The sequence below is a fragment of the Marmota monax genome, unplaced genomic scaffold, assembly GCF_021218885.2.
Source record: "Marmota monax isolate L192 unplaced genomic scaffold, Marmota_monax_Labrador192_F-V1.1 WCK01_AAM20220418_F8-fsc00199, whole genome shotgun sequence".
NCBI lineage: Eukaryota > Metazoa > Chordata > Mammalia > Rodentia > Sciuridae > Marmota > Marmota monax.
Window position 1 is genome coordinate 1,426,647 of NW_026694340.1, and position 21,819 is coordinate 1,448,465.

Below are 21,819 nucleotides of genomic sequence, written 5' to 3' on the forward strand. Positions count from 1 at the left end.
TTGGAGATTTGAATATCCATGTTGATCACCCTTTTTCCTCATAGGCCCTTATTCCCATATGTCCATATGCTGGAGTCTAGACATGGTCATTGCAAATAATGGCAGCCTGAAAAAATCACCTCCTGACTCTTCTCATTTATCCAGACTCCAACGATTCTTCAACTGCACTAAATCCACAACCCAGTGACCAAACATTTAATCAATGACATTACTTCTCCTTCATGAATGACATCACTTTCCTCTTACCCAGCTTACCTTCCATGGAATTTAAACCACACATGTGTAAGTCCCTGTTCCCTCTTGGCAAACTCCAGCCCTGGTGCAATCTGTCTGAGGTGCTCTGTGCTGACATTGGTGTGGCTGAGCATGGCTGAGGAAAGCCACCACCCTGAATGACCTCACGTTGAACTCAGGTCTAGGAGTCTCAGGTGAGCCCTTCATACTGCCCAGTGACCACGGCATCATCTAGTTCTACCTCTGTCCCCCTCCCCTCTCTACCCAACTGCTCCAGGGCTTCCCTTCTTTCAAGTTGCCACATCTCCTCCCCCATCTTCACTCTCAGGAACCTTGCTTCCTGTTTCACTGATCTGCACAAGTCCCACCACATCTACCCACCTACTGGCATCTGCTCCCATGCTCGGGCTTCTCTCCTTAACATGGGTCTACCAGCCACCCATAGAAGGCAGCCCCGACACCTGGGAACCACACTCCATCTCTATTTTCCCACTCAAAGACATCACTCCAGCCTCACCCCCTCTTCCACAGCCTCAGCTTCCCCTTTTCTTCTTGATTTTTTTTCCACCAACATGCATACTGCTGGTCCTGCACATTTCAAAAGAAAACCTCTTGACTTCATGATCCTAATAATTTCTGCCCTATTCCTTTGTTCTTTACCCCAGCCAAGCTAGAAGAGTTCTCTATACCTAGTGTCTTCACTTCCTCTCTTCCTACTCTATCCTGAACCCATTCCAATAAGAATTTTGAGCCTCTTGCCACTCTATGGAAACTATTCTTTGAAGTCACCAAAGACTACCAAACTGTGAACGCCATACTCCTCTTTGTCCTATCTTAACTAGCCTTCCCACTGGCACAGCTGGCTGCCTCCTTACTCATTCTTCTCTTGGCTCCCAGGACATTACATTGGCCTGATCCCCTGCCCCCTGCACCTTCTCTTGTCTGCCTTCCCCTCATCTCCTTGACTTCTTCTCATGGGACTCTAGGGCTCAGGCTTGGACATCCTCCATCCACAGTCACCCACTGAGTGATTTTGCCCAACCTCATAGTTTTAAAATATTGTCAAAATTCTGAGGACTTCCAAATGCTCCATTTTCAGCCCAGACGTCTCCCTTGAATCAGCTCTGAATTCCCAACTACCTCTACAACATCCCCACCTGGGTGTCTGATGGCATCTCAAACTCAATACAGCCCAAAATTAATAATAATAATAATACTCCACCTTCTTCTTCTTCTTCTTGGATTAAACCCAGGGGTGCTTAACCACTGAGCCCATAACCCCAGCCCTTTTTTCTATTTTATCAGAGACAGGTTCTTGCTGAGTTTCTCAGGGCCTAGCTAGGTTGCTGAGGCTGGGTTTGAACTTGTGATCCTCCTGCCTCAACCTCCCAAGTCACTGGGATTACAGGCATGTACTACTGCGCCCAGCTGAAAATTAACTCTTGACCCTCCTTCCCAAACCTACTCTAACCATAGCCTCTCCATCTCAGTTGATGGCAACTCCGTCCTTCCGGTCCTCATGCCAAAAGGCTTGGAATGTCCCCAGACTCACATAACCATTGCAACCCATCAGAGAATCTCTTTGGCACCACCCTTTGAGATATAGCTATCATCTACCCTCCTTTCACCATCATCATCTCTCACCTGGATAATTTCTACAGCCTCATGGTTAATTTGCCTGCATCTACTGTTGCCCTGTAATAATATTTTCTCAAAAAAGCAGCCAAATGATTCCTTGAAATTATAAAGCGAGATCAGAGTACTCCTCAACTTGAAAGACTTTGTTTCATCCAATGTGAAGAAAGTCTTTATATTGGCTTCCAGGCCCCAGAACCACTAACCTCAGCCCCTCCTTCCCACAGTACTCCAGACACCAGACCTACTCTTACATAATGGCCAGGAATGTGTCTTCCCCTGGTACCTGCATTGCTAAGGCTCTTACCTCTCAATACTGGGTCTTTATGGAGAGGTCTTCTCTGACTACTGCATTTAAATTTTTCTCTCCACTGCCCACCCTGTCCTGCACTTCCCTCTGCATTGTTCTCAAAAGGGCGCTCCTCCCTGCAATGTAAGTTCTATGAGCATGATGATTTTTGCTTTGAAACCTGTGGAACCTCTATCACCTACAGCAGCACTCACCAGGAAAAATTTGTGTGAATGGCTGTGTGCTGTTTCCAGGGGGTTGGGGGTGGTGGGGGCACTGTGGTCTGGGGCCACATGGTGGAACATGCTGAGTGTATCAGGCTGCCCTCCAGAACCAGAAACTGTATCCTTTGGTGGGAAATGTCTTGCAAAAGGTTTCTCTACCAGAGCCAAAAGAATGATTTTTCATGCTAAATAGTATCACGGAAAAATGATTTTGCACTAATGTGTCGTATCCTGCACGTGGGATCTCAAAGCATTTTGCAAATGTGTATTAATTGAGTTTTACAACATTCCTGACAGTCAGAGGAAGAATCAGCCTCCTGATTAAGGAAAGAAAACGACTCTATTTTCATGATTAAATCAGGCATAAAGATGGAGCATGTGAGCCCCAGGTTGCCAGGAATAGAGGGGGCACTTATACCTGTCCTCAAGACAAGGTATGGACTCATGTGTGACATGTGGCCTCTTTAGACATGCAGACGGGTCTCTGGAGCTACCATGTCTGGTTTCACATCCTTGGTGTGTATTCCAGCTGGGTGGCCATAGCAAGTTACTTAATCTCTCTGTGCCCTGGTTTCCTTAGCTCTAAGATGGTATAATTATAGCCTGAAGATGCCTATGGCTCAGGATATGGAGCCTCAGGAAGTGCTTGCCAAACTGATCCAGGTCCTTGACGCCTTGCTCTTGTCCTTTGCATACTTCACTGGGCAGGGCAGACTCTAAAGCTGGGTGCTTCCTGGGGCAGTCCTTGTGGGATGGAGTGCTAAGGATGGGCATGGGTAGTGTTGGAGCCAGCAGTTCTCTGCCCCTTATCTGGATAAATCACCTCCCTAGGCCACTCATATCAGCAGGGCCAACATCTGCCAAATCTGGGGTACCCAAAGGACCTCATGAGACAGATGCTGGGTACCAAAACAGTCTAGAGTGGTTTGGGAGGCAGTGCAGCTTAGCAGGTAGGAGCTCAGGCTATGAAGCTGGACTCCTGGCCTCAAGACTGGTCTGTGGCTCTCTAGGTCCGAGACATGGGCAAGTTAGTCAAGTTCACGGTGCTTCTGGGCCTCATCTGTCAAAAGGGATAATGATAGCTCCTCCCTCATAGATTGCTGTAAGGATTAATGAATCCACTTAGAACAGCTTAGCATCAGCTATTATTGCTATATTATTACCTGAAATTAATTACACGGCTTCCAAAGCAAGCCGTGCAGCATGCTGGGAGCCCCACGATGCTCGGCCTTCAAGCTTTGGTACCTCTGCACTGTGTGTTGGGTGCTGTGTCCTGCCCACACGGGATGTCCATCATGGGTAGGCTTCCTGGCTATGAACCCTGAATGGTCTTCTCAGTAGGAGATTTGTAGTCTATGTTGCCACTCTCTTCCTAGTGCCCAGACCAGGACTTGCCTAAAGCAGATGCCAGGTACGCATGGCTCTATGAGAGCAATTAGGCACCTGTTGCTTCCATTTGAGGCCTTTCCTTCAACCCACATTTGCTTAGAGCTGGAGTCCAAGAGCTTCCTAACTTTGTTACCTTTGTGACTTCAAAGAGCATGGCTGTCACAGCGGCAGGTTTCCTCCAGTAAACGAAGCCATGGTGCTGAGCCACTTGGTACCTGTCTCAATTCACTTTGGGGGCTTTCTGTCCTCTATAGAGACCCAAGGGACAACTCCTTACAGGCCATGTACCCTGGAAGCCTCTATGATATCAGGACACCCTCATCTAAGGATTAGGAATTGGCCTCAAGGAAGCCACCCCTATAAACCCAGGGTAAGTGCTGAGGTCTAGGCCCAGCCATCGTGGCTGTGCTACTGAAAAGACCAAGCAACTCCCCTATAATGAACCACCACTACTTCCAGCACCCTGGGCAGTGTGGAAGACTTTTATTTGCAGATATCACAGAACAAACAAGGGCCTCAGCTGTCTGAGATATTGTTCTTCAAAGCAGTAGAATTGGGAGCTGTTAGTCAAGTTCAACCTAGCCCGTTTAATGCTGAGCTGCCTAGACTCTGGGGCCTGTGACCAGTGCTGCTTATAGAGTGTCTGGGCCCTGAAGTCTGGCAGCCAGGGATCATGGCCTTGGCCTGGGTCTATGCCCTTCCAGCAAGATTGATAGCCTCTCTTGACTTGCAAGGGAGTGGGCACAGGAGCATGGAGCAAAGCCCACAAGGCCAGATATGCCCATTCCCTCACCCTAGGTCCATGTAATCCCAAATTCCTCCCTCCTTTTCAAAGCCACTGCCTCCCAGAACGGATATTCTGGGCAGCACACCCAGTGGCTTTGAGTTCTCTCTCCTCCCTATGCCCCTTCTCTTTCACACCGGCTGTTTTCAAACTTCCCAGGTGGTGATTGGCAGGTGGGAAGGCAGGGAGGCTGGTCATGAATATTCCAAAGTGGACAATCAGCCTCTGAAGAATGCAGAGTGGACTCCAGGGACCAGGGGCCCTGCTCAGCTCATATCTTTATCGTTAATTTACTTTAGAGAATGCAAGAGAACATTTCAAGCGGAAGCACACTGGCATTCTTCCTCAATCAAGGGAAGCGGCCCTCCCAGAAAGGCTGTGCTTAGGGCCTTCAAAGCCTCCTACTGCCCACACATGGTCTGGGAAGGTGCAATCCCTCCACTGAAAGCAAGAGGGATTGTGGTTTGGGGAGGGTGGGACCCAGGACAAATGAACAGAACTTGGAACCCCAGTCAGGCTTCGAGGGCCCTTGTGGAAGGCAGGGCAGGTGGCAGGATGGACAGATTCAGCCTCACCTTGCACCTATTTTGCTCCCATGTGCTGGGGGCTGTGATGCAGGACATTACCATGGTCTCCCAGAGGGGGAGAGTCTGCCTGCTCCTGGAGTTGGTGGGGGGCCCTTGGCCAGTGGCAGGAGCTTTCTTTCTTTCTTTTTTGGTACTGGGGATTGAACTCAGGGGCACTCAGCCACTGAGCCACATCCCTAGCCCTATTTTGTATTTTATTTAGAAACAAGGTCCCACTGAGTTGCTTAGTGCCTTGCTTTTGCTGAGGCTGGCTTTGAACTCATGATCCTCCTACCTCAGCCTTCCAAGCCACTGGGATTACAGGGTGTGCCACCATACCTGGCAGGACCTTTCTCAATGCTAACTAATTTGACCTCTAGTCCTCTTAGGCCCAGCTCCTGACCTGTTTCCATTTGTTCTGTCTGAATCACTCTCAGGTTGATTCCACTGACCTTTAAATTTCCACTGTGCCCTGAGCACTAAAGGATGGCAGCCCCACCTATGGTCCAGTATAGCTGCTGCCTGGCCAGTGCTCAGCCCAGGGCTTCCCAAGGACTCCTCTAACAGCTGTAAGCCGTTAATCAAGTGTCAGTAAGTCAGCCCCAGGGATGGGTGCCCTGAACACACTGGAAAGGCAAGGATGTGACCTTTGTTTCTAAGCTGCCACTTCCCTGACTTTGAACCTTACTCCCAAGTACCAGCATGTTCTAAGCAGCAGGCCCGGGATCAACTCTAGGGCTGGACAGGGCTAGCAAGAGGAGTCTTTGGAAGTACATTTATCTGTGGGAGCTGGGAAGGGATTGGAACAGGACGGGTTATGTGCCTCAGAGGAAAGCATACTCCACGGGGGCCTGGATAACTCAGGGTGTGTGGGGACACCTGTTCTGAACCACAGGCCTGCTCCTTGGGGATGCCGCTTCCCTGTGGAGCAGGGAGCTCTGAGGCTTTGTTCAACTGCCCATCAATCTGTGGGACAGGAATTCTGTGCCTGTCATGGTGTCACCTAAAAGGGATCTGGGTAACATGCATCTAAAAGTACCCACTTCAGGATTCCCAAAGTGGACGCCGGTGCAGGGCCCTGCCCTCTGCAGCAACATGAGGTTAGGGTCGGGGGTAGGGAGAAATGACTCTGGTGGGTCCTGGATAGAGCAGGGGCTGCAATTCTCTGAGCACTTAGTTGTGCCCTCTGCTCTAGCCAGTCTAGGATTGGAGACATGGCTTTGAGTTAGTCTCTGCAGCTCCTGACCTCCCTGGGCCTCAGTTTCCTCATCTTCAGAACTTGGAGGTCAGGAGAAGTGCCACCTGCCATGTGCCTTGGGCAGCATCTGGCCTGCAGGGAATGCTCAGCAGGCAGCGGCTCTGGAGAACCATTAGCAGCTGGCTGGTGGAGGCTGTCTGAGGAGGCTTGAGAGTGTCTGGGGAGACCGTGAGCCCAGAGAACATGGGGCATGAGGGAGCCCTGTGCTGCATCTGGCGCATCCACCACCTGTGGAGACAGGAGAGCATCCTTTGGGCCCCTGTCCATCCCCAGCTGGATGTGATTTGCAGTCTCAACAGGTGCACAACAGTTGTTCTGCCTAAAGCCCCTGTCTGAAAACAAAATGCCTGCACCATCTGGAAAAGAACTCTCCAAGGCTCAGCAGCCGGCTGCCTGGGGCTCACCCGCTAGGCTCCCTGCACCCTCCCCAGGCAGATTTATGAAGGAAATGGGGTGCTAGAAGGACTGCTTCTAAGGTGCTGAGATCTGGTTGCAGCTTGAAATAGAAACCGTTACCAAGTACCCTGTGCTGACCAGAGACACTAGGTCTCTTCGTGGTGTCCAAATGGGAGGGGTGTGTCCTCAGCTCACCATCCTTAGCCTGCAGCAGGGAGAAGCTCTGATTCCCAGTGAAGTCACAGGGGAGAACCAAACAGTTTTCCTGCTTGTCCAGCCTGAGGTTCAACCAACTAGTTATGAGAGTTTGCTTGTCCCAGTCACAACAGGACCCCACAGTCTAGAGACATCACCAGACTTCATACACAAAGGCAAAAGCTTAAGACCCTAGAATCCCACCATGGCCTGTGGGAACTCTGGGCTCGGAGCACAGAGGCAGAACCTCTGCTCCTCCATCACTGGGAAACACCTCCCACAGACTTATTCTCCTGCTGCCCTTGCTGTGGTCTCCCTTTCCTGCTTCCGAAGACCCTAAAGAGCCAGAAAGACCAATGCCCACAAACCACCATGACCCTCTGAACTGCAGGCTCTTCACGCAGGGAGATCAGATGAGATTTGGGCCCAGACCCATTATTGCAAAATGCATTTTAATCCCACTTTACTTCTTAGATTGAGTCTCCTCACAGTGTCCAGCAGGCCTGCAGGAGGCATTTGGTAAGGACTGGTCAGATGCCCTGTTATACAAGGAGCTAGGGATGGCTTGACACTGTCCAGTGGAAGGCCAGCTTTTGGGGAAAAGAAATCCCACCAAAGACAGCAGTGAGTGAGTGGGAGCACGGTAAAAAGCCATCACCTCTCTGCTGAGCCAGCCCTCAGCTCACTGAACACCTGTGGAACTATGGTGGGCCACCGACACGGCTAGTGCTGTGCCTGGGGAACCAGGTGACCTCTCAATTGTTCTTCCTTCTCTCTGGGAACTGTTACAACCACTCTGAACCTTTTCTCTGTACAAAGGAAAAAAAAAAAGCCCATCATTGTCTTCGTCCTTTCCATAAGCACCTACTGCGTACCAGGCTGAATACCTTCCAGGTGGAAAGCTCCAGGCTTCTCTACCTCTCCGGCTGGCTTTGTCCCCCAGCTGGAACAAATGCCTGGGGCAGTCACATCCTGGCCCACTCCCAGAAGGGCCCCTTCCTTCCTCTTTGCCCTTCTTGCCTGCTGCTTTGTCCTTTGTGTTACAATCTTTGGTGACACTCTTGTCCCAAGGCTTCTATCTGTATTCCGGCCACCTACCATCCTCACTGCCTCAGAGGGAGGGCCCCGGGGAAAGGCCGGACTCTGGGCCAGGGGAGGTGCCCTCAGCCTCTGGGGCTGATGAGTTGCTCCTTAAGGGCCATAGTTAGGGAAGGGCCAGTAGGGACTGCAGATGCCTGGGAAATCTAAGGTGGTCACCAGCCCACGGTCTGGGATTTCCGGTTCCTCCTCCTCCTCCACTGCTTGAGTGTCTTTTGCCGGCAGTTACTGCTTGGACACCTGATGCCTCTCTGTGCCTAACCAGGGCTTGTCTGTCCCCAAGGCATGGATTTTCCGACAGTTCCTCACCAGGGCGCCCCCTGCTCTTGGGGCTTGAGTACCTCCAGCCTTGAGTGTGGCCACAGGCTGTTTACTCAGTTAATGGCTATGTCTCACGGGAGTGAAGTTCCCCTCACCTCTCTACCACTCTCTAGCTCAGGACCCATCTTATGCCCTGTGCAACCCATGAGCTGGGCCCATACAATGCTGGAGGTGGGGGTTTGCTGGGTGCTATCCCAGAGCCTAGAAAAAGGTGACTGGAGAGGAAGGACAGGCCAACAGGTAAAGGACAGGTGCCTGTGCTCCAAGCTTCCTTCCTGGGTCGACACATTCTTCGGAAGTGTTTACCTCTTAGAAATGCACCTAGGTGGGCCTTCCCCAGGCCTCAGAACACCTGGGCATCACCAGGTGCCTCACAGTCCACACCTCTCACCCCACACTGAGGTGAGGGTGCTACTGGCAGGCCAAGGAGGCAGTAGGCTGGGGCTGCACCCTGTGTTTTGCTAAGCTTGGTTCCTGTGCTTTTTTTTTTTTTTTTTTTGGTACTGGGGATCGAACCCAGGCATGCTTAACCACTGAGCAACATCCCCAGCCCTTCTTGTATTTTATTTAGAGACAGCGTCTCACTGAGTTGCTTAGGGCCTCATTAAGTTGCTAAGGCTGGCTTTGAAATCATGATCCTCCTGGTAGGTGCAGGGCAGGCTGAACTAAGTTGTCTGCAGGGCTGATAGCCCTGGCACTCAAACCCCCCTTTGACTGGTCCTTTATCACCTATATAATCACTGTATGCCAACAAGGCAGCTTGCAGACCCAAAGACCCCACTAAATCTGGGCTATAAAAACTCCCTCCTGCAAGGCCCCTCTCTCTTGCTCTTGTGCTCTCTCGTTTCTCTCTCTCTCTCTTTTCTCCTCTTTCTCACTGCTGCAATAAAGATCTCTTGGTTGCTCCAAATGTTGTGGTCACTTTCCTTTCATCTCCTATCTCAGCCTCCAGAGCCTCTGGAATTACAGGTGTATGCCACCATGCCCAGCTGGTGCCTGTGCTCTTGCTTGGATCCTGGAGGCAGCATTGGCCACATCGAGAACCTCTCTGAGATCTGGGGTGTGGATGGCTCAGCCATTCCCATCCTGAGCCTTCCCAACACCATGATCCAAGGGAGCAAACTTGAGAATTGGAAATGTGACCTTCAGGGCTTAATTGCATGTTGAAATCTTCACAAAAGCTTTGCAAAAACACTGAGATTTATGAGGACAACACTGTGCTGTCCTGGTAAAAAGCTGACATTTCAATCGTTCATGTTTTATATCTTTGTAATGAAATTCTTTGTTTTCTCTGCAGCCGCTTTAAAGTGTTTACTAACATTCAGCAAGCTCTCTGTTCCGTGCAAAATTTTGAGTTTCTCCATGGTACATAAAGTCAGGCTGGGCTGTGTGACACTGCTCTGCCATCCATGAACAGTGACAGACAAGGTATCCAACTACCCCACCTGGGCCTATCTAAAAGGAGGGTTAAAAAAAAATCACCAAGGCATCATATTTTAATGAGTTTTCTTTGCAATTTGTATGTAATAGATTTTCAATAAAAACCTGTAATTAGTTCATTTTCTACTATTCAATTGCTCTGTTCTGAGGCCATGGGCAGCTTCCAGCTGGGATCTTTAAAAAATGGAAATGCTTGAACACTCAGCTCTAGACAATGCTAGAGAGTGTTGAGTCTCAACACACCTGTTAGGAGGAAAGCCTGGGTCTGAGGTGGGGGAGGAGGAAGATGAAGAGGAGGAAAAACTGGTACAGGGAAAGAGCCAGCAAGCATCAGTTCTGCTCAGAATTGACCCTTCCGTGGTGTGGAGGGCAGAGATTGTCCTACCCAGAGCTCTAATGCATGGATGGGAGTCTCATTCCTGTCACCCCTACTCTTCATGTGGCACTCATTGATACCTGCCAAAGGACCGTGGGTGGCTTTTCCAGTGCAGTGGGGCAGTTGGAGGCACATGTTTGCCCTTGGCTTTGTTTCTATTTTCATATGGCAAGGCAGAGATTAGGAGGACAGAGACCAGGTACTCAGACCATAGAGAATAACCCTGCTCACTTTTTTTTTTTTGTCCCGATAGTCATCACTGGAAAGCTTCAAAGGCCACATCCAGCTCTCCACTGATACTCGGTCCCCTCTCCAGTGATTTGCTTGGGCTGGCACTAACAGTGATGGGGCCTCCTGGCAGGCCTGTCACAAGGTGAAGTGGCTGCTTGGGATGAGTCCTCCCCCAGCTCTAAGCCAAGTGGACTTCTCCCAGCACCAGCTTTTGTGGCCTGGGCCCCACCCATCACCACTGCACCCTGGGGACTACATCCTCACCCCCAGTCCTTTGCCCCGCAGGAGCACATGCTGCCCACCTGTGTGGGATGCCTTTCTCCTTGCTCTTTGCCTGGTTTTCTCCAATATGGTGCTCAGGTCTCAGCTCAACGTCCCTCCGGGACCTCTCTGTGAACAGTTGGTCCTCCCTGTACCCAGCACACTCTGGCTCAGCTTCTGTGTATTTGTCCATCTTTCTGTTCCCCAACTGCCTCTCTGCCAAGTCCACAAGCTCCCTGCTGTCAGGGCCTGATGGGGTCTTGCTCACAGCTGGATTTCTACCCATTGCTTGCTAGAGTGGGCTCTAGGAGTATTTGTTGACCTGACACTGCCTTATCATTCTTGGTTTTCCTCCTCTTAAGCCTTCCCATCTCAATTCCTCAACCTTTGCGCATGGTCCTCTCTCTGCCCTGATTAGGCTCCTCTGAAATGTTCTGGCTGGTGGCCACTCAGTGACTTGGTGCATACCAGCTCTGCAGCAGACTCCCCCAGACCCCCAGCAGTGGTCTTCCTTGTACAGTTCTGCACCCAGGTGAGCTGGGAGCTTGGGCCTCTGTGCTCTGGAAGCCTGCTTTCCAGGGCCCTGCTTGGGGCCTGTGGCTGCCAGGATCTCCAGTTTGTAGTTGGGCCCTCTGTGCAGAGCCTCCAAGACTACAGGCTGTGCATTTCCCATGTTTTTGTGACAGGGCTTGACATGGGAGGCTGGTGCTGCAGAGGGTACTCTGATGTGTTTTGGGTTCCTAGCCACTGAGCTCTGAGGAACTACCAACCAGCACTCCATGAATGAGGTATGTGGATTTGCATAGCTGCAGAGCTGAGCTCCTGCTGGGAGGAGGGAGGACAGGGGAGAGCGGGGGCTAAACTCAGAGCCAGGGAGCCAGGGTCTGCTGCCTCCTTGGGACGTGGCCTGTGGGTGGCAGGAACCACAGGCTGAGGCGCAGTGCTGAGCTCTTATCTCTGTGCACAGTTGTTGGGGGAGGTAATTAAACAGTGGGCAGGCGGCCTAATGGCCTAAGAGCACACTTATCCTGAGGAGGGCTGAATGGTCAATGAGTAGCTCTGGGAGCAGGATGGGGCTTTCTGGGATGAATCACTTTTGTCTTCATTAAGGCATCTTTAGCTCATGTGGGAGGCAGGGACACCCAGTCAGCAGATTGGGGATGTCCGGGCTGCCAGGGGCAGCCACGTGGGTGCTCTCTGGCCTGCTCCAGGGTGGCTAATGCTCCCTCACTAGGGGCCCCACAGCAGGCCCCTCACAAAGCCCTATCATTGCTCCTTCTTCCCCCAGGCTCTCTGGAGACACACAAAGGCCCTCTGGGATCCCGAGTCACAGTCATATCACATTCAGACTCGTGCTTGCCAAGTGTATTTCTCCATAGACTTCATTTTCTCACAGAGCAGCATTTACCAAGGACTTCCCGGTGCATGGCAGCATGATGAGCAGAATAGTCTCTGCCTTCACGTCAGGGGGAAGGACAGTGATGGCTAGGAGAAAGGGCATGTCCTCAGGGCCACTCACACAGCCTCTATCACTGACCTAAGGTGTACTTTATCACTTACCATATGCGAGGTATGGTGCTAATCTCTTTGTGTAAACTATTTCATTGAGTCCTGAATAACTCTATTGGTGGTTATTATGCCCTTTATTTGCAGAGGGGGAACTTGAAGCCAGCTTAACCTCTGGTAAAGGGTTATCTCAAGCCACCCAGCTAGTAAATGGCAGAACAAGGATCCAAATCCAGGGGTGACTTGGACTTTGGGTCCACACTCTTAACCACTTGCCCCTAGGCTTATTACTATGTAGAGATGAACGCAGGGCTGCGGACGCACAGAGGAAGGGGTATGGGGCTTGGTGGAGGGAACAAAATCAAGGAAGACGTCCTGAAGGAGGAGACTGTTAAGCTGGGCCTTAATGTTTCAGGAAATCACTCTGGGGACAGTGAAATTCTCCTCATCTGAGAACATAGAGGAGTTGCACAGTGATTCAAATGACTGAGAAACTTCTGGAATCAGATGTTGGGTACAATGCTGATTCTGCTACCTTTTCGAGTTGTATGACCTTGGGTTGGCTACTTAACTTTTCTGAGTTTTAATTTCTTTACCTGTAAAAGTGGACATAATACACAGTGCTGACACATGTTAAATACTTGGTACCTCTTTATATAACTGGAGTATTAAGGGTCCCTTACTAACTACAGCAATACTGATGAGAGTACACTAACCCTGACCCAGTTATTGAGCCTTGGCCTCAGGGGCCCTTGGCAAACTCATTTGGCAGGTTCCACGAAGCCCCTTCTATGCTTGAAGTCAGGAAGCCATCCCACCTCTGTCCTTGGAAGGGTGACTAATGAGACCTAAACCTGCTGTCTTCCAACTTTCAATTCCTCCTTTGGCCACTGCTCTGGAACTATTTTGTGCTCTTGAGAGAGTGAGGGAACAAGCACAGTGAATCCAGTTTTGGGCCACTTCACTTGCAGGTCCTGTGTGAGGTAACCAGCTTCTTTCTCTGGGGTGAGGGAGTCTTTGGCACTGTTGCTTTTGCTGCTAGCCACACTGAAGCCAGTCCACAGGCACTACTGGCTCTCCAACTTCAAATCTCCAGGGAAATCCAGAGAGAAGTCTTGACAAACCTCATGCTATCCATAATCTTTCTATGCACTATTCATGACTCAGGAACCAAATGGGGTTGGATAAAATAGTTATCCTTGTCATTGAACTTCCTGTCTGAACTCACTTTCCAAAGTAAAGAGCTAAATAGGTTTGGTTAGTGAGGATGCTTGCTGCCATTTTATCTGGCCATTTTGTTCTTCCCAGGGCAGTGTGAGGACCGGTTGATGTACAGTGTGTGGAAGTCTGGACCTGAGCCAGGCAATATCCATCTAGAGGATAAGGATGTGGACAGGGAAGCCACACCACTTTGCAGCAAGAAAGGCAGAAAAACCAACTCTGACTTCACCAGCTGACCGTTCCATCGGATTCAGAGTTGCCTTGTCTACAGAAATAGGGCACTGATTAGATGAAAACACCATTTTCCTTCCTGCTTGCCGGCAGCTTACAAGCAGAATCGAGGGAGGGGATCCAACCCCCACCCAGCCAGAGCCCTGTGGTCCTGACGATCCAGAACATTACCATGGGAAGCCCTTTATCTTGCACAGCTAGCTGCTCAAACCCTTCCCTTGCATCCAGCACATTCACTGGGGTTGCCCTCGAAGGATTAATTAAAAGGACAAGTATCTTCCTAAAAAGCAGAAGAAACTTATAATGAATTTAAAGAGAGAAAAATCCTCATTTAAGCAACATGTTTTTTTTTTCCCATGAACCCAACCTGAGCACTCAGGAAAGTGCAAAACATGCATAATTGAGAAGCTTTTTAGATGAGCGACTTTTAAATTAATTGACTGTGATGAACAGACAGGGCCAGGGATCTCATTCGCCAGCCACCCTGGAGCCTGGGTTCCTGCCACAGCAGGGCTGGGTGCCTCTGCTTCTTGCTGGAGAGGTGGGAAGGGAGGACAGGGGTCCGTCTTGAGATCACAGCCTACCGGGAGTTCTTAGACCTGCCTTTGATTTAGGAAGCCAAAGGCATGCTAGGTGATAGAGGGGAGTGAGGGGCCACCCTCCTGTTTCATTCTGGTCCCTATATGGTGACAGGTGATTGGAAGCTTTAGCTCCATCTGATAGAAAGAGATGGAACTGATTCCCATGGCTCTATCACCTGCCCTATGCCCTATCTTGGGGGAGGGTTACCTTCCTGCTTGCCGGCAGCTTACAAGCAGAAGCGAGGGAGGGGATCCAACCTCCCACCCAGCCAGGGCTCTGTGGTCCTGACGATCCAGAATATTACCATTCTTCAGAGCCAGGAAGGAGGTACAGCCCTACCATGAGCCAGCTCAGCTGAGCATGGGCAGCCACTAGCCATGGGATTTCTGATTTCACCCTCCACTAGCTGCAGACTATGACAGACACTGGCCCAGCAAGGGCCAGGCCAGCCACAGGGGAAGGCTTGATGTAGGAGCCCCCTACACCCGATCTCAAAAACTCTTAAATACAAGTCACTTCTGTAGGAAAAAGACCCCCAAACCATCAACCTTTAAAAGAACAATCAAGCCTGCTTCAAAAGGTTATAGGGGATGGGCATGGTGGCACATGCCTGTAATTCTAGTGGCTTAGGAGGCTGAGGCAGGAGGATCACAAGTTCAAAGCCAGCCTCAGCACTTAGCAAGATCCTGTCTCAAAATAAAAAATAGAAAGGGCTGGGATGTGGCTCAGTAGTTAAGTGCTCCTGGGTTCAATCTTTGGTACCAAAAACCAAAGGGGGTGGGGCGCTATAGGACTGGAGTCACCTTGAAGAATCCATTTTGGGTGCTTTGCACCCAAGGATGCTATAAAAATAGTGACTAGAAAATCAAATTCCAAACTTTTAACTGCTGCCAGACTATCAGCTCTAGTTCTTAAAATTGAATCCAAAATGTTGCTGACATGTCTGAGATATGACTTTTTTTTTTTTTGATTTTAGTGAGATTCCTGTAATGCCCATCGATTGCTGGGTAATAAGTTGTACCTGTATGTCTCATTTACCTATGTAAAATTCACCGAACCATAAATCTACTATGGGAATTCAGTTTAGCATTCCTGTGACATTGAAAAACCATTGATCCTCGTGTACTCTAAGTGGCTGCATGTCAAGCCCATGTGCTCCAAGTGCCTGCGGGTCAAGCCTTTATAGCTGGGGTAACTCATTTTGTGGCTTCCTTAATGGTCGTGAGTTTTCATTTTATTGCATATCTATTATTTGGGTTGGGCTGTGATGAATGGTTTGTCTGCCTGGCTCAAAACAAGTCCAAGGAGACAGCGGTATCTAATTTGCTTTAAAATGATGATTATAAAGCTTTTCAAATAATCATCCAGGAATGAAGGGAGTAGATGCCACATTGCCCTGCCTGAGACATATGGCTGGAGGTGAGGGGATGATGTACCCCATTTTTAGGTTGACTTGTGATTATAATGACCTTCATTAGGGAATCCCGGGGAGGCCTTCTTTCATCCTAGGCAGTAGGGATGCTTCCGTTTCCCCCAGAGAAAAACCAGGAGCTTGCTGTGTGTTTCTAGATCCATCCCTGGGATGGGGCCTATGAAATAGAGGCTGTTGTACCAAGTAGGATGGTGCCCAAGCAGAGCCATTCTCTGCTTCATGATGCCATTTGGGGACATATAAATAGAGATAACTGGTGTATCCTCTAAATTCCTCAACTTCTGCCTGGGATTCCAGCCCTTCCTTCCTTCCTTCCTTCCTTCCTTCCTTCCTTCCTTCCGATTGAACCTGGGGTGCTTAACCACTGAGCCACACCTCCAACCACCAACCCCTCCCACCTTTTTAAAAAATTTTGAGACAGGGTATTTCTAAGTTACTTAGGGCCTCACTAAATTGCTGAGGTTGGCTTGGAGCTCGTGATCCTCCTGCCTTAGTTTCCCAAGCTGCTGAGATTGTAGGTATATGCCACTGTCCCTAGCTGGTGCTCCGGCTTCTATTACACAGTAACCTTTTCCTTTACTGCTCTTTTGGCAGAGGGGTCTGAGCCCAGAAATGAATTTCTGTGCCCAGAAAACATGCTACTTGTGTTCTGACTTGGACAACCGCTATTGTTGTCATCTGCCCTAATTGCACTACCCTATTGTCTATGTTTTTTTGGGGGGGTAGAATCATCAAGGATCTCAGTCAGGGGAAGTGGATGGAGAAAGTCATGCAGGAAGCCATTGCTGAGGACAGGAGGGAGGGCCCATTTAGTGATAGGCAGGTGGCTGCTTAGCAACTGGCTGTCAGAGAAAACAAAAGCATCCCTCCCCCAGTTTTGGGGTAGCATCTGTGGGGTATAAATTTCTGTGGAGAGTCCCACCGTGGTTGATTTGAAGCTATTGAGTATTCAACAGTTTGCTTGAAAAATTCCTGATAATTTTAACAATCAACTCTTATGAAACCAGGTCTAAGGAAACATTCTAAAATTTAGAGACTTCTTTTTGAGAATAAGCTCCTTGGTCCACAGAACAGATACCTTCCACAGCAGGAGAAAGTCTCCCAGTTATTCCCATCTTAATAGGAACTAATCGAAGCAGAATAAGTTTTACTAGAGGGCGGAGAGGAGGAAGATGGAGACCAAGCCTAGTCACATTGTATCAAGCAAAGCCCTGCAATTCAGGGTCAAACATTAGGCCCTTGGTACTAAGGATGCTGTGAACTGCAAAACTCTCCCTCCCCTCCACATCAATCACATGGGCATTTCCCTTCAGGAAGAATCATACTCGTTTCTCTCCCTTATGTCATCCAAGTACCTCTTCCATCTGCCACAAGAGCCCTTCTTGCCATTGAATCGCACAAACTCCTTCTCAGGCCTTGAGAATATTTGCAATAATGACAGCTCAAAGAAATATCAATGTGAAGCAGGAATACCTTTCTGAAAATGAAACTCCAGCTAAGGGCTGAGGGAGGATTCCAGATTCTGTGGCTCAGGGTACTCAGTGCCCTGGTGGGGGACCCACGCCCATGATCCCAAGGCCAGAGCCTGCAGATAGGCACTATGAGCCTGCAGGTCACACCCAAGGGCACATAATGAAAGGTGCTCACAAGACCTGCTCTAAATAGAGCCTGAGTGCCCTCAAATACAAAGGGGTTTCATCTCTTCATCTCTCTGGGGCTAAGAATGTCCCTTTATTCCCAGTTTGGGCCCAGCACCACCCTTCCCTTCCTTGCTGTCTGGGGATAACTCTTGCAGCTCATAGCTCTGGGATGTCCCAGCTCTGCCTATGTCCCAGTAGTTAACATGATGTAATCTCTTGGAAGCTCACCTCAGGCAAAGTCACAGGTCCTTGAGATAGCCCATCCTCACACAGGTGTTAAGCATAAGGGTCCCTGTACATGGGCCACCCAGATACTTCCTCCACAGCCACAAGAGCACCTATTTTCCATGTTTCTCCAGGGATCCTGTGCCTTTCTTCAACTTGGACCTTTACTCTCTATTGTCCTTGGGTGGTGACTGTTTCCTGGCCCTGCTTGGCCAGGCCTCCAGCTCTCCTGCAGGATTTTCCTCCAGGCATTGATCCCCAGTAGGGCCAGGCTTCAGCCCAAAGATAGACCTGACATTTGTTCCCTCCATGTGTAGTCACAGAATTCCCCTCACAGCTCTGCTTCAGTCACACTCAGTGAGAAAAACCGTTACCCAAAAGGAACAGGGTGAGCCCACTCTGTTTTCACCCATTCACCTTTAATCCTTTTCTTATAGCTCAGGCTTGTTGCAAAACAAACTCAACACTTCCACCACTCAAAGAAGCCCACTGGGGAGACAATGGAACAGACTCCAAGCCCATCACCACGGTGAGGCAGGAGCATTTGCAGACATGAGCCCCTGTGCCCATGGGACCCCATAGGGGGGCCTGACTTACGGAAGGCTGTGTAGAACTCGTGTAGGCTCAGGGAGCTGTCGCTGTTGTAGTCGTCAAATCGGAGGAGGTCTCCTGGCGTACACCCCAGAAAGTCCCCTTCTAGGTTCTGCTCCTTCAACATGTGCTGTGGGGTGAGGAGGGTAAAAGGTCAGAGCCATATTGAGTTCAGTGTCAAGGACATGGTTGGAAAGTGGCTCAGGCCCAGTGGGGGCTTTGGGAAGCTCAATGGGCCTGTGAAACACCCGAAGCTCTTTGGTTTTGTCTTGTCTGATCCTCTCATTTTATAGATGAGGAAACTGAGGCAGAGAGAGACAGAGAGAGGGAGAGAGAGAGAGAGAGAGAGAGAGAGAGAGAGAGAGAGAGAGAGAGAGAGAGAGAGACTTTCCCAAGGTCACAAAGTGTTTGGGACAGAGTCTGTACTAGAGCTCATGTCTGTCCTCTCCCTGTCTGGGCAGACAGACCCCCAGCAGTGCAAGATGGGAAGGTCTTTTTGGCCATTTGGCTTACCTCCTTGTGCTATTGTTGGGGCAAAGAGAAGAGAAGGGGTTTAGGAACCCATCAAAGAGTAGCTGACCTTGGTGTGGTTCCCCTGGCTCCCGTAGCACAAAGCTGATGGTTGTATTTCATCGCTGCACCCTCAGTCCTACCACTTCCAGAGGAGCACCTCCTAGCTGTGGCACCCCCAGAAAGGGGTAGCTACATTCTACTGACCAGGCCCGAGCCGCATTCTACTGGTGGGCCCTCATGGACTCCTTTTCTGATCATGGTCTAGGCTGCAGGAGGCAGACCCCCTCCTCCCCAAGCATGGCCAGCCATGCCAAAAGGTAGCTTTGGGTAGAGGTTTCAGGCCTCCCCACTCAGCTGGAGTTGGAGCACAGGAGAATACTCAGAAGGAAATCTCAGAACAGAGGAAATGATTTTATTTTATTTTGAAGGGGAGAGGAAGGCAAAGATGTTTTCTCTTTGCTTAACATTCTCAGCTTGCCCTGTTATATTAAAGGCAATTTAATGTGATAATGTTAAAAAAATGACCCCTTACCTAGCAAGGGAGAGAATTCGATAAAAGGGAGATCAACCATAACGGCTGAGATCAATCTTTCGAAGATGAAAATTTCCCTTTGTCTATTTCTGCATTGGAAATTGATTAACTTTTCATAGGACCGACAAGTTTTTTTCCCCCTGTGCCTTTGATTCGGCGTCAAGGGAAAGCCCACCTTAGCTGGGCTTTGCTTGGCAGATTTATGGAATGGACTTTAAATATATTAAATTTTAAAGAGGAAATCATAGTCAAATTACCATGCTTATTAATGGCTTCAGATGCCTCATGCCATGTCTCTGCTAGATTAGAACAACATTCTCAAGGAGGTTCTGTCTACCAGGGAGCTACCTGGGAGCTGCATGGAGCTGGGTGCCAAGTGCCTCTGTCCAAGGCAAGCCGATGTCACCTGCCCTTGTCACTCCCTGCACAGCCTGTACTGTAGGGAACCACCAGGTGGTTCTTCCTGCAGGTAGCTGTAACTAACAGGACCTGGGCTTTTCTAGAGCAGCTCAGGTCACCTATGGGACACTGGCATTGCCCTTTAGGGTCTTAGCCAGAGCAGGGGCCAAGTGCTGACTGAGGTGAAGATTTGCTGGTTCTCTGGAGGCCATGGGCAGCAGGCCTCTTGGGATGCACAGGGTTGCATGTGCTGTGGGTGTAGTGTGGGTGAGCAGAGCAGAGTCATCTGAGATTCCCAAGGTGTGCTCAGGAAGCAGGCTCGGGCCTGGCTGGAACAGAAGGCCTGAGAGCAAGGAGCCTGCGACTCCAGGCTTGAGTCATTGATTCTCACTTGGGTTTTGCAAGTGCTTGCTTTTCCTGCTGACCTTGAGAGGACCATATGGAGCCTCCTGGTGGGAGACACCTGGCGCTGTGGGGAGGGCAGTTGAATGTGTAGCAACATTCCTGGGTTGCACCTGAGTTCCTTCATGTTCAGACAGTGATCGCAACTAGGGCAAGCTGCTTGATTTGTTAGCATCTCAGTTTCCTCATCTGAAAATATCTGTGAAGTGGGATGACAGGCATCTCTACCTTATAGCAGAGCATGGCTGAAAGATCAAGGAGGAAATAACAAAGACCACGATGATGGCCACTGTTGTCTGTTGTGAACACCCATGTGCCAGGCACTAAGCTAAGCATATCTTTAATCCTATGATGACCCTTTGAGGCTCACAGATGAGAAATGGAGGCCCAGTGCAGTGAGGCCATCCCCTAAGACCCACCAGCTCCTATACATTGGAAGCAGCCCTAGACCTCAGCTTGGCTCTGAAGTTCGTACTTTCAGCCACTGTCCTACATTGCAAGGGACTTGCCCATGCTTACTAGCCACAGGCAAAGGGCCTGGCTCAGTGCCAAGCCAAAGTACTCCCCTCCTCCGTCCTTCACAGTGACCCCCTCACTACCTTGATGAGGTCACTGTACCAAGGTTAAGATTTCTCTGGCATAAATATGGTGACACATCCTTGTCATCTCTGCTCTGGTGGCCACTATAGTTCTCTGAGGAAGAGCTGCCCCCATCCACTCAAGGCACCAGGATGCTGACCTCACTTTCTTGCTTATTTTTGCACCTGGCTGTGGGCCTCCTGGGCCCCAGGCTCTTAGAAGCAAACCAGCAGAGCAGAAGCAGGAATGCAGACTCCTGGGCCCAGGACAGCCTTTCTGCATGAGGACCCCCACCCTGGCCCCAGGGAACGAGGTCAGTCTTTCTTTGCTTTTTGAGCTGCAGATGCTGACTACTCTCACAGCAGCTTGTCGCTGGACCAAGGGGCAACTCTGGGGAGGGACACAAGCCACAGGTTCAATGCAAGTGCTTTTCCAGACAAGTGTTTTTGGGGTGGACTCAGGGCTTCCTGCAAGTAAGAAAGCTGGGGTTTGGGCTGCTGATATTTGGCCACCAAAGAATAGTGTTGTCACCGGGCAGAGGACTTGGGACCCTCCAGGACAGAGCTCCAGAGGTGTTTTCTGGAAACCAAGCACTGCTTCCTTTTGATATTTCTGCTAAGGAAAGCAAAGGACTCAAGGAGGACAAGTTTGGTTTCCTAATTAAAACATCAGCCACCAGCCCCGCGGCAGGAGAGTTTTGCCTGCTGCCAGGCAGGGTGTCACAGTGTGTTTGTAAACAGTGGCTGAAGGCGGCTGGTGGGAAATGAATATAACTTTGTTTGTAAGATGTTCTCAGAGGTGTTGATCACAGACTCTGAGATTCCCGGAAGGGTGGCAGAGTGGCCTCCTGGGGACTCTGTGACAGAGACAGTTGCAACCCACTGTCCTCCCATGATCTCCGTGTCTCTTCTCTGTAGGTGCTGAACGAAAAACTGGATTCCTTTATAACTTGTTTTTCACTGAACGCTGTACCCACCTGAGCCAGTTCAGAGCTGCTGAGGTGGCCGTTCCCATCGGCATCCAAGTCCTTAAACAGAGATTCCACCAGGAGACGCTTTTGGGAAGCAGGGTCCTGCCTGTTTTCCACTTCGTGGAGTGGCTGCTGGTGAGTCTGGAGCGCCAGAAGGACATTCTTAAGGCGGGCATAGCCGGCCATGGTGCATGTGTCGCCTGGAAGAGAAGACGGGGTTGTTACAGCAAGATGTGTCCTTCGATGAGAGAACATTTTCTCCATCATGCTACTCACAGTGGGTCACCAGGCCTTTACTG

The 21,819-nt window shown here is 50.0% G+C and overlaps 1 protein-coding gene across 1 annotated transcript in view; it reads right to left on the reverse strand.

The window, feature by feature from the left end:
* The window catches only part of Fstl4 (follistatin like 4), a 413,115-nt gene that overhangs the window by 105,859 nt on the left and 285,437 nt on the right, over positions 1–21,819 (reverse strand). Inside the window, exons 5-6 of the mRNA XM_046467657.2 lie at positions 21,527–21,720; positions 18,132–18,255 (exon numbers count right to left, since the gene is read on the reverse strand). Of these exons, the coding sequence (XP_046323613.1) occupies positions 18,132–18,255; positions 21,527–21,720 (318 nt within the window). The remainder of the gene's footprint in view (positions 1–18,131; positions 18,256–21,526; positions 21,721–21,819) is intronic.